The sequence below is a fragment of the Physcomitrium patens genome, chromosome 22, assembly GCF_059467195.1.
Source record: "Physcomitrium patens ecotype Gransden chromosome 22, ASM5946719v1, whole genome shotgun sequence".
NCBI classification, from domain to species: domain Eukaryota; kingdom Viridiplantae; phylum Streptophyta; class Bryopsida; order Funariales; family Funariaceae; genus Physcomitrium; species Physcomitrium patens.
The window spans coordinates 11,104,083-11,116,056 of record NC_143431.1 but is presented as its reverse complement, the minus strand read 5'-3'; the positions used below and the strand labels follow the sequence as shown (position 1 = coordinate 11,116,056).

Here is an 11,974-nt window from a genome sequence, read left to right as displayed (position 1 = left end):
TTTAATGTTGTATTTCAAATATTTCTCCAAAACTTAATTCATTCATTTTGATTATCCATCAATTTGAAGATAGAAGGTCAAAGATTATTTTATGTCCAAAATTAATATTTTAAAACTTAGATACAAATTAAGCACATATATTCAATATAATATCCTTTGATAATTCAGAATATTAATAAATATTATGAAAAGAAATCTTTATTTTAATAGTTATTATATATGGTATGAAATATGCCATCTTAGTGCAACAATATAATATCATAAATATAGAATTATACAAGTTTGGGATTAAAAGATTTGTGACATAATTTATAAAAATAAATGACTGTAGTTGTTTATACATAAGTAGTAGTAAGAAAAGTCCATAAGCTTGATGATTAAAGAATTTTTGAACTTAAAAAAATATCACATGATTGTACAAAGTTTATAATCTCCTTCCTTATTTGAAGCCACCATTAATCTATTCAAATTAATTTTAAGGTCTCGTTATATTCAAAAATATTATGCAATTGAAAAATTGTGATAAATTTTAAAAAATGTAATTATTTTTTATCTTTTAAAACATATAAGCATCTTTAAAAATAGAAAATATCGTTATTATATTTAAATTTAAAAATATCATAAAATTAAAAAAACTAATTAATTAATTAATATAATAATATTAAAAAAGATTTGAAGACATTCTTGATTGAAACTAATCAAAGAAGGTTGGATCAATATTCAATATTTATTTTATTACTCAAAGATAAAAATACTCTAGCTTCAAAAGAATTATTTGGTATTGATTAAAAAATACTTCTCTTTCTTTTGGTACAAGATAAAACTATTTAAAAAGGACATCAAATATACCTTATTGTTCCCTTTATCTAAGGTATTTTATAATCAATATGATATAAGATTGGTGTTGCAATAAAATTTATCTTTTAAGCTTCAAATATTGTTTCGAATTCTTCAATCTACTAAATTTTTTCTTTACAAGTCAATTATACAAATGGAGTTGCAACTTAAAAATATATATATATAATAAAAATCTAATAGTCATTTTTAAACTTTAATAAATATTGAATATTTTTTATTATTTTTGGAATATTTTAATCTATAATAGTTTAAATATTTATATAATATATTATAAGGCCATCATTTAAAATGATATATATTAAAAAATAAACTTGAATTTTATAAAATATATATATTTTTAATCTTGGTGTATAATCTATATGTCTAAGTTTTTGTAATAAACAAAAAATATAAAATTTTTATTTTTTTGTATTCTTAGTATGAATTAAAATCTTGTATAGATTAAAAAAATAAAAAAAATAATCCAAAAAACTTTTCAAATGAATTATTTTTTTAGATATTAAAAAATAACTTATGCATTTATAAGTCTAAAAGACATAATATTACATTCAAATGTCCATAATTGATTCAAAATTCAATCTTTTATTCATTTTTTTTTAAATACATAATAGATTATATGTTCTTTATATATCTATTTTGTATAGATCTTTGTTTAAATTAATCGATCAAAAAGTCTTAATATCAAAAATAAATAATATATATTTTTAATATTAATCTTATTGAGTCCTCAATAATCTATACATATTTGCAATACTTCATCTTTTTTCTTCACAAATAAGTTAGAAGCTCTTGTTGAAAAATTTGAATAGTGTATTAAGTATTTGGCTAAATTTCCATTAACATATTCTTTGTAGTAAGGTATAGATTGGTCCAAATGGCAATTGAGCTCTTTTTTAAAGATCAATTGAATAATTCCAAGGATAATGCTTTAAAAGAATATTTCTGTTTTTTTTCAAAATAATCTTAATAATCTTTAGATTAAAATTTTTCTTTAAGTCTATTATCTATTAAAAATGGATGTGAAAAAAATAACAAAAAAATATATTTTTCTTACAATATGTAAAGAAACTCTTATATCTATAAATAAAAATTTGATTAAATTAAACTTATGATATTTTAATTAATTAGTAATAGTCTTGATTATAATATGAAAAAAAAATAGATTCTAAGAAACCTAGTCTATTAAAGGATTATACCTTTTTAGCCACAATAAACATAAAATAATTAAATTAAATTAATATTTAATTATATTAAATATCATTGAATTATTATGACTATTTCTTGCCATATCTATAGAAATAGTTTTATATATAATATCTCTTAAAGATAAAAGAAAATTATTTATAATTTCTATATATAAAATTTATTTTTTTTTATCAAATATACTCTATATATTTTAGTAAATTATTTGTTTAAAAAATAAGTTGAAGTTCTTGAATCTTATAAGATAGTGGCTTTGTAATTTTTAGTCTTTAATAAAAATCTATAATTAAATAAGGTAGGATTCTAAAAATAGAATAAAACCTTTAATAAGTATTACACAAGATTTTAGAGTCACAATTTCCATTATAGATAGATAAATTCATTTTCCAATATATTATCTTTTTTAATAGCTATGCTTCTTATTTTTTTTGGTTGCGTTGCTCTTTTGGAAAATATTGAGTTATGTGCTTAGGTTCTTTATAATAAAAAGATAATTATTCTTTATAAAATTAAGTCTTCATTTGTTTAGTATAAAATTTTAAATATATCACATCAATTTGCATAGGTCTTAGTCTCCATGAAAAACCTTCTAAAAATTTATGAGTTATTGCCATAACTTTGTTTTTTTCCTCTCGAATCAAACCTCTTTTTTTAGCATATTTTCAAAAGTTAATTGTTGCATATAATTTTTTAAGAAATAAAATATTTTAACAATTTTTTTATATATTATTAATTTTAAATCTTTAAAATTATATTTTAATTTATATCAAAATTAATTGATAAGAATTTTATTATTCCAATCTGTGTTACAAGTAAATTTTTGGAATTTGATAACATAGATAATATTTTATTTTATTAAAAAGAATACAATGATAAGACTTAATGTTAATAATTCAATACTTTGGCCTTTTTTTTAAATCATACCAAAAATATTTAGTTTTAATGTCTATCATAAGCTTCTTCACTCAATCACTTCTTATTCTAGATAGTTTATGCCAAAAATTGCACAAAAGATGTTGCTTGTATTAAAAAGAATTGATCTTATTAACTTTATTGAATTTCAATGAGACAATATAATGACTTTTTATATATTCTTAATTAAAAAGTTTATCAATACTAGCATCATTTATAACAATTACATCATTGAACATATCAATAATGATTTAATTTTTATTAAGACTATTTTCATTTTAATTAAGTTCTTTTTTTCAATTACAAAATTATATTAGTCTAATGGCTATATTAATTTAAGACTATTTTATAAATATGCCAAATCTTTGCATTGGTCTAAAACTGATTGAAATATTACATAATACTTATTCAAAGAGAAGCTCTTTAAATAAGCCTTTATCACAATATTTAGCTTCAAATAAAATTTCTATTACATTAATAATGAAAATATTCAATGTCTCATTTATATTAAATTTATCCAATTGAAGAAATTTAATTGGATTCATTTTTTTGTTTGAGAACCTGAAAAAATTATAATACTTTGGAATTTGACTATTCTTTAGATATTTTATAAAACTATAAAATATACTCATTTTAGATAAATTTATTATCAATAACATTCTATATTTTAATTGAGACAATCCAAACTATAAGGATAAGTGTAGCATCTAAGATTCACAATTTATTAAATGGCCAAATATTATTTTTTAGAAACCAAATAATTGGTCTAGTGATAAATGTAAGCACAAATACTTTAATAAGGTTCTTTTTCTACCTCAAATACATTGCATATTAAGCATTTAATAAGGCAAAATTTAAGTATGTAGAATAAAATTAATTTGTGGCTCATTTACAATCTTTAGCATTCACTTTGACTCCAATTCAATTTTAACCATCAAATTTCTAAATCCTATTTACAACAATCACATATTTTAAAAAATTATCTACCAATAAACTTGCATATATCTCTCTCTTTGGAAGAAAACATCCTACAATATCTCAAAAAGAGATTCTATGATATTGCTTTATTGTTCTTATGTCAACACCTTTGACCACAAAGAATGCCTCTACTTCTAATAATTTTATAACAATACCTCAAATTACATCAAACACCTTGAGCTTTGACAACTTCATAATTATATTGAAAAGCACAGCAAATGTGTACATTTAGCATTGCTGCAAATTTAGACAATCAATTGTTTCCTTCAAGCCAACAACACAATTAACCATTCATCTCTCTTGAATATTGCTCCAATACCACTATGGTATAAAATTAGTTTCTTTGAACCAACTTTTATAGATATGTTTGCAAATCTCACTACAATAGTTATTATACTATTTATTCCAAGTTTAAAGCAAATATTTGTTAATTTCAACTTTCCTACTTTAGATCATAATAAGAAATGTTATATATATTAAAATTATCATCAATAAATTTTTCAATTACCAAAATTGGATCTTTGAAGATTTCATACAATTAAATTATCTTTCTCTAATCCACAACATTCTTGCAATAGTACCATCATATTCAATTAGAAAAACTAGCTACACCATTGCTTTTGCAATTTATACTACTTTTGTCAAAGCCATCTATAGCCTCTTATAGGATCTTAAAACCAATGGTTCTTAAATCAGCAACACAAAAATACAATATTACCAACAACTATGGTAAGATTTTAGCCTTTAAAGAAGAAAATCATATTTTTTTGTTATAAATAATAATAGACCTATGTGTAAATGATTAAAAACACAACATTCAAATAAAAATTTGCAATGCCAATAGTCCAACTAACAACAACATAATATCAACATAAGGTATTGAATGCTTTTTGTGTCTAACTTAGGGATGCACTTAAAAAAATTCATATACATTACAAGTTTTGCTACTGCCAATGCAAGATTCTTTACAACTTTGATTTATAAAATCAAAGCCAAGATGCAAACACTTTGTCACCAAGATAGCAATATTGCATCTAAAATCAAATATTTCAAAAAACTTACCACGACTTAGTTTAAAAATAAACAAACTTCAAGCCATAAATAAGTATTATGTTTGAAAAGTAATACAAATCAATATTATGTAATTGAATAAAATCCTAGCTACCAAGATTATTTTTTAGAAGATTTTATATTTTAAAAAATTAATAAACAAAGTTTAAATCATTAATTTTTAAAATTTAATTTTGACATATAAATCCCTTTAGCTACCATAGAAGAGTCTCTAGGTTTGGTAGAGCATAAAACGCCATATAAGCTTTTTATTAGATATCAATGTTTTTTTAAATAAAAATTTGGAATTGAATCTTATTAATTTGCAATAAATATTCTAGCATTAGGGATTTTGATAAAAATAATCTAATCAACATCTTTCACTAGTCTAACTATACAATCAAATTTCTTCATAATTTGGCTTCAACAAGATGTTGGAACTTATCTTTATATTAATTCTAATTTTCATCATCCAAACACTATTTTAATATTCAAAATTAGTTGTATGCATTGGCTTTTTAGAAGTATCCATGAAATACACTTCAAATAGGATAAGAACAATACTAATCAATTCCATTAACTTAATAGTATATTTGAATCAATAAGATTTAGATATTATGAAGAGGTAAATAAATAGGTCTAAGATCTGTTGAAAATATCAATTCACCTAAGAATCAAATATCCTAGTTAAGTCAAATTAAGATTTGGACAATAAAACAAAAAGGTTTGAGGCAAGTCAAAAATATTTAACTTACTTAAGAATTAGATACTTAGAATAGATTAAACTAAAGTATGATAATAAGATCCGTCTAAAAAAAGTCGCTTAGCCACCATAATTAATTAAAAGATGTATAAGTATATAATAAGGCCATGTTGAAACAACTCTTTGTTTTGTCATCAATATTATTTTTTTAAATTAAGATTTATCTTAAATTACTTATATAATATATTATTTTGATTTTTTTTACTTAATTTTAACTTCTATTCTTTAATTGAAGTTGAATTTTTTGTAATTTAATTTGATATTGTAGGTAATACAAAATTCTTTTTAATATAGGTTTTGTCTGTAGCTCTAATAACTTTGATAGAAAAAATTATCTTAGATTAGTGATGCAAATTGATATTTGATATAAAATATAATAATTTGTTGATATTCAAAAGTGGTTACTAAATATCAACCAAACTTGTAACAAAGTTTAATTGAACTTTGAATTGCCAGATTGTATACTAATATATGTCTAAAAAGCCAAAAATTGCATAGAAGTTTATTTTTAGATTTTTTAAAATCCAGATTATAAATATTGATTTTATATAGCCTAATTTTTTTGGAATTGGACACTCTTAATTTAAATTATTTTATTAAAAAATATCTATATGATTATGATAACATCTAAGGTTAACTCATCTTTATAATAAAAATTCTATAAAAAAAAGAAAATAATTTTTTGTTGTTATGTTTAAAATTTGATATTGTTAAATATTATTAGATATTACATATTATATTTTTAGTGTTAAAATCATGAATCTAAAAAAAAATCAAATAACAATATACTCATGTGTCATTGAAGATAGAAGAAAGAAAGAAAAAAAAGATAATTACAAGATACAAAAAAATAGAATTTCTAATACCAAATACAAAGTCACTAGAGAGTCTTGAAATAAGACTTGAACACAAGAAAGAAGTTAATAAGGTTAAAGATGGCCTCAATTTTACCTTCATATATACTAGCTACAAAGAAGATCTTCTAGAAGCTTCTTAAAAACCACAAGATTCGTAGTCCAAGTATAAAGTTGTAGGTTGCTTCTAATGCAACTTCTTTAAGTAAAAAAAACTTGTAATTTTTTGTTAATATCTATAATAGTCTAAATATGTAATTTGTCTTAAAAGCTTGTTTGAGGCTTCTTAAAGAAGATATAATCTTCTCAACATGTTTCTATCTACTTCTACTTACTTCTATTTACTAATGTAATATATGCATCTATTATATGTGATAAATGTTTTTTCACAAACATTCTTTTATTTAAATTTTTAGGTATATCAAAGATATCTTAAGATGTTTTGATAGAATTATAATATATGACACTTAAATAAAAGAAATAAAATTATTATACAAAGATAATAACTTGAATATAAAGGCAATGCATAGATTTAGTATTTTTTTTAAAAAAATATCATGGGCTTTGGATGATTGAATCTACAACAAAATTGTGTAGAAAGAAATTGTAAATTTTAAATATCTAGCAAATTCCAACATTAGTTCCTTATAGCACCACTTTCAAAATCTAATATCACTTCTTAATATAGCTTTAATAATTATTAAAAACACTCAATGTTTTATATTCAAAAGTAGTACTAGTAGTTAATTACTATTTTAATCTTTAAATTTTTTTTAAAAAAAAAACACTATATTCAAATCTTCATGGATATTATAATACTTGGATCAAGGGCATGAAAATTACAATAATTCATTATACTTTGATTAGCAATTTCAAAGAAATAATACAATACATCAATTAAACTATTAAATTTTATTTTTTAGTACTTTAATTTCTTAATATATATATATATATATATATATACGAGACGAAAATTTAAGTTTAAAATTCCAAAAAAGATAACAAAAAATTTGTATCAACATCTTGTGAATAAAGTATGTGATAAAATTAATCAATCATTTATTCATTTGCATTCTTTCCATTCTTTACACCCAGTTTTGTTTTTTGATAATAGTTAAGCCAGCGCCTCCTCGTGCACCACAACTCCCACGGAGGTCAAGAATAACAAACGGCCTCTTTACCAGCTTCGGATACGGCGTCAGCAGTATCTTCGTCACACAAGCGCAATGGCAGTAACGTTGGCCTGGGCAAGTGCAGCACAAGAGCTGTGTACGAAACGGCACAAGTGCACCGCACGCACGGAGACACCAGACGAGGACGGAAGTGTGGACGACGAGAGATCGGCACCGTCAACAAAGACCGGGATGGCCATCGACGCCGACCAGCAACACTCACGCACTCACTCGCACACGCACGCACTCGCGCACTCGCTTGGTCGCTCTGGAGAGCGGGAGCGGGCCACTCCTCTCCATAGAATCCTCACCTAATTTCTAGCTCACCTGCTATAATCCTCGCGGGTTTTAGCGACCATCATTGGTACATGCTCGGCTAATCACACCTTGGACGACATCAGCTGCGGACCATCTCCGAGATAGAGTCGTCCGCCTGGCGCAGGAATCCACAGCCGCGATGAAACCGACACCCGTGCGGGCTCGGTGGCGGACGATGGTGTGGCTCTGGTGCGTGCGGTGATTTGGCGCTTGGGCGTGGAATCGCGGGGTGGTGTCAGTAGGGTGGCGTCGAAGTTTGGGGTTGGGGTTGAATTTGTTGCTATTGTGGTGGAAGTGGAGAATTAGGTGTGGGGGTAGGATCTGATGGCAATGGAGCCCGATGACATAGGGGTGGTGATGACAAGAGCTAGTGAGCTGCATGCCAGCATTTGCGATGCCATCGAGAGAGTGAGCCAGTCGCGTCATTTAGGGGATGGGTTGCTGGACAATGGCGCCGCGTACGACGATGACGAGGCTGGGGTAGGGGGGAGTTCGTTCGAGGAGGAGGTGCGCAGCTTGGAATGCATTCGGGACGCGCTGGAGGTGCTGGAAACGCAGCTGGAGTCGCTTCAGGTGCCTTACGCGTTGGCTTCTCGGTGGGATTTGGCTGTGGTCGTAGAACAAAAACTGAAGTGTTTATTGTATATCATTTTATTTCTAGTTTGATGTGGCTTCGGAGCTGCGGCTTCGGTTTTGGTGTACACAGTAATCGCATTTTAGTGTGAGTAACGCACTTTCATAGTGTTGCAATTACTAGAGGCGCTGTAATTTCGTCTCTGCAAGTTCCGTCTTAGCCAATTTTTAGGAGCGGGGACGAGTGAAGAGCATCAAATTAATTGACCGGGATGCAGGAAGCCTACTAGGTGGGGTCTATTGTTAATTCTGCACCCCCGCACTTTTCCCCCTCTTCTTTCTGGCCGCATTTTACTTTAGGAATTTTTAAATCCCTGGCTAGCTACTGAAACTCGGCTGTAGGCTTGTTCTGACGAGGAGCGTCTCGTTCTCGCCACATTGCACCATCCGAAGTTGGGCCTTTGCGCTTCTGACTTGCCCCCGGTTACCATTCGCAATTCAGAAGTGTTTGGAAGTGACCTACTAGACATAGACACCGTTCTTCACAATTTCATATTGACCAGGGGTTGCTGTTGATATTTGTGTAGCTTCACATGAGTAAAAACAATTTCGTCCACATTAACATGCAATGATTTGAAAAGGGACCATGTACAAATTTTCGAATGCATTTCTGTCGTCTGTGCAAGCTGCTGACGGTTCATTTCTCCTCATGTGTCAATGCTCAGTCTGTACAACAGCAACAGCGTATCCGAAAGGACGCAGCGTTAGCGGAGCTTGAGGAAAGCAGAAGAGTTCTGTTGCAACGGCTGAAAGAGCACCATGGCAGGGAGATGCAAGTGGTGGAGGAAGCGATGACATTCGCAGGGGAGCCAGTGAAGAAGACGGACGACCTTCCCCTACCGCCCTACCTCCACCCCGTCTCTCATTCAATATACAGCGAGTCTCCAGTATTCCGATCAGTCAAAGCGGAAAAACCCAGTCTTGTGAAGCAGCTGGATGACCGATCATCTTTTAATGACGGCCTCTTCCTTATAGATGAACCCGTATCGGATTCGGAAGCTGTGAACACTGGGATGGGCACTGAGTCGGCCGCTGAGAAGCGCATTGAGATGCTCACCGACGTGGGCAGCGACATGACCACGGATACTCGCGCTGCTGATATGAGCACAACGACGCACAGAGGCGAAGCAACTAGTGCATCACCCGGCGGGCTTTCTAGGGTTTTCAGCGGCATGATCACATTCACAGGAAAAGTATTGTTAGTGGCAGTATCGGTTGTTGCAATTTTCGCTGCTTCGGAGTTCAACCCCAAGTCTCCGAACCCCAGAAAGTCGTCGGATGAAGTGGAGCCCAGACCGGCCGCAGCGCCACAGCAGCAACTGCACCTGCAAACCGCTCCGCGGCCAGTGTCAGAGCCAGCAACCAGGCCAGATCCGCGGTCAGAACCCAGGTCGAGGCCGACGCCGATCTTCGAGTGCCCGCCCGGTTACAAGCGCATCGAAGACGACGGCGTGGTGAAGTGCATCGTCAAGGAGCGCGTGGAGCTTCCGTTCCCTCGCGGTCTCAAAACTCCTGACGTCCTGCATGGCCGCGGCTGATCCGAATCGCCTCCATTGCCGCATCGTTGACGCTTCGATCAACATCTGTAGAATACGGAATCCCGAAACTTTGCGAGCCTCGCATCGAATCGGCTCCCGCACCGACGCTCCAGCGCGCTTGAGTAGGTGCGTTCGGGGAAAGCTTTTGTTAGATTATGGCTTCTCTCTAGTTTTGCTTCGGTGGCTGTAATTCGATCTTGCGGGTGAGACTTTGAATTGCTTATTGTAGCTGAATTGCTTTTTGTTTTTCCTGCATCACTTCTTTGCTTTGGATTGCTTTTCAATGGATACCACACACTCCAAATTTGTGGGAATGGCTTGAAGGCAACTCTTGTTGGAAGAGTGTACGTTTGGGTGCAAAGTTTTAGGGTTGCAATTAGGGCTGTGGTGGTTTGGAATTTTGGGAAATGGTTAAGTGGGTCCAAAGTGCCTTGTATGGTTTAATTCTATGTTCATTTTGGAATTTTGGTTTAGATGGAAGGTGTTTATGAAGTTTTAGGACTTGATTAATATATATGATGATTTATATGTTGTTTGTTTGTTTGTTTGTTTTTATTAGTTTTAATTTGTATATAGTTCTAAAAGATATCAATATTATATATATATATAATTTTAATTTGTTTAAAATGCATGTATGCTAAGTTGGTTCATTGTATATTAATGTGTAATTTGATATATTAAAATCATAAAATAATTAGAAGTTATTACAATAAAACATTTAATATAAATCTTGTCAACATTATTTCTAACCCTTAAACATTATATATATCTTGAATTCTATATAATATCATATTGATGTAAAGGCTATTTATAATTATTTATTTTAACTAAAAATCTACCATCCCTAGTATTTTTTTATATATATAAATATCTAATTTATATCTTTTAAGTAAAAAACGAATCATTTCATTTTCTAATTTATGTACATTTTTTTGGAAAATTCTATGCACACGCCCATTGTTTTATTGCATGGAAGCCAACAATACAATACTATTACAAGTTTTTCAATAAGTTGGATATTTACAAGTTTGAAAGGAATAATGATATTAACAATCTACAACATCTGAATATCTGAAGTATAGAAGCTAATAGAAGAAAACAAAACAAACAATAAAATAAAGTTGTTAGTCTAGTAAAACCACTATATGGACATCTCTTTTTATTTACTTGCTTTTTTTAGATCATATATAATCAAGTGTTGTGGATTATGTTGTTTTATTTGTTGTTATTTTTATATTTTCCAACCCCAATAATGTCTAGCTTGCAAAATAATACTTGTTATTGTAGTATATTGCTGGTGTGGCAAAGAAGGTGTTTGTGCAATAAAAAAAAAGGTGTCAACATAGTTAAAAGGGGGATGTCAACATAGTAAAAGAGGGGTGTCCACAAAGTAAAAGGAAGGTGGTCACATAGTAAAAAAAAAAAAAAAAAAAAAAAAAAAAGAGTGTCCACTTAATGGTTTTATTTTATTTTATTTTATTGTTTAACTTTTTTAAGTTCAAGAGTAATTTAAGGTACTTAAAGAATCTACTTTTAAGTTAGTAATAATATTTAAAATGATCTCAAATTTAGTAGATATCCACAAAAACCCTTCAATTGTTTTGATACATATATTTTTAATAATATTTTATGCACTAACCTCTTATTTAGGATTATATTTTTATTTTATTTTTCATTGTGTTCTGTGTAAAGACA

General features: G+C 29.2%; 1 protein-coding gene across 1 annotated transcript; it reads left to right on the top strand.

Moving 5' to 3' along the window:
- Nucleotides 1–8,012: 8,012 nt before the first annotated feature.
- LOC112274654 (plastid division protein PDV2) lies at nucleotides 8,013–10,607 on the top strand. Its single transcript, XM_024504312.3, has 2 exons — nucleotides 8,013–8,681; nucleotides 9,407–10,607. Exons 1-2 carry the CDS (start codon nucleotides 8,433–8,435, stop codon nucleotides 10,277–10,279), a joined length of 1,122 nt encoding a protein of 373 aa, XP_024360080.1. The 5' UTR covers nucleotides 8,013–8,432; the 3' UTR covers nucleotides 10,280–10,607.
- The last annotated feature ends 1,367 nt before the right edge of the window (nucleotides 10,608–11,974 follow it).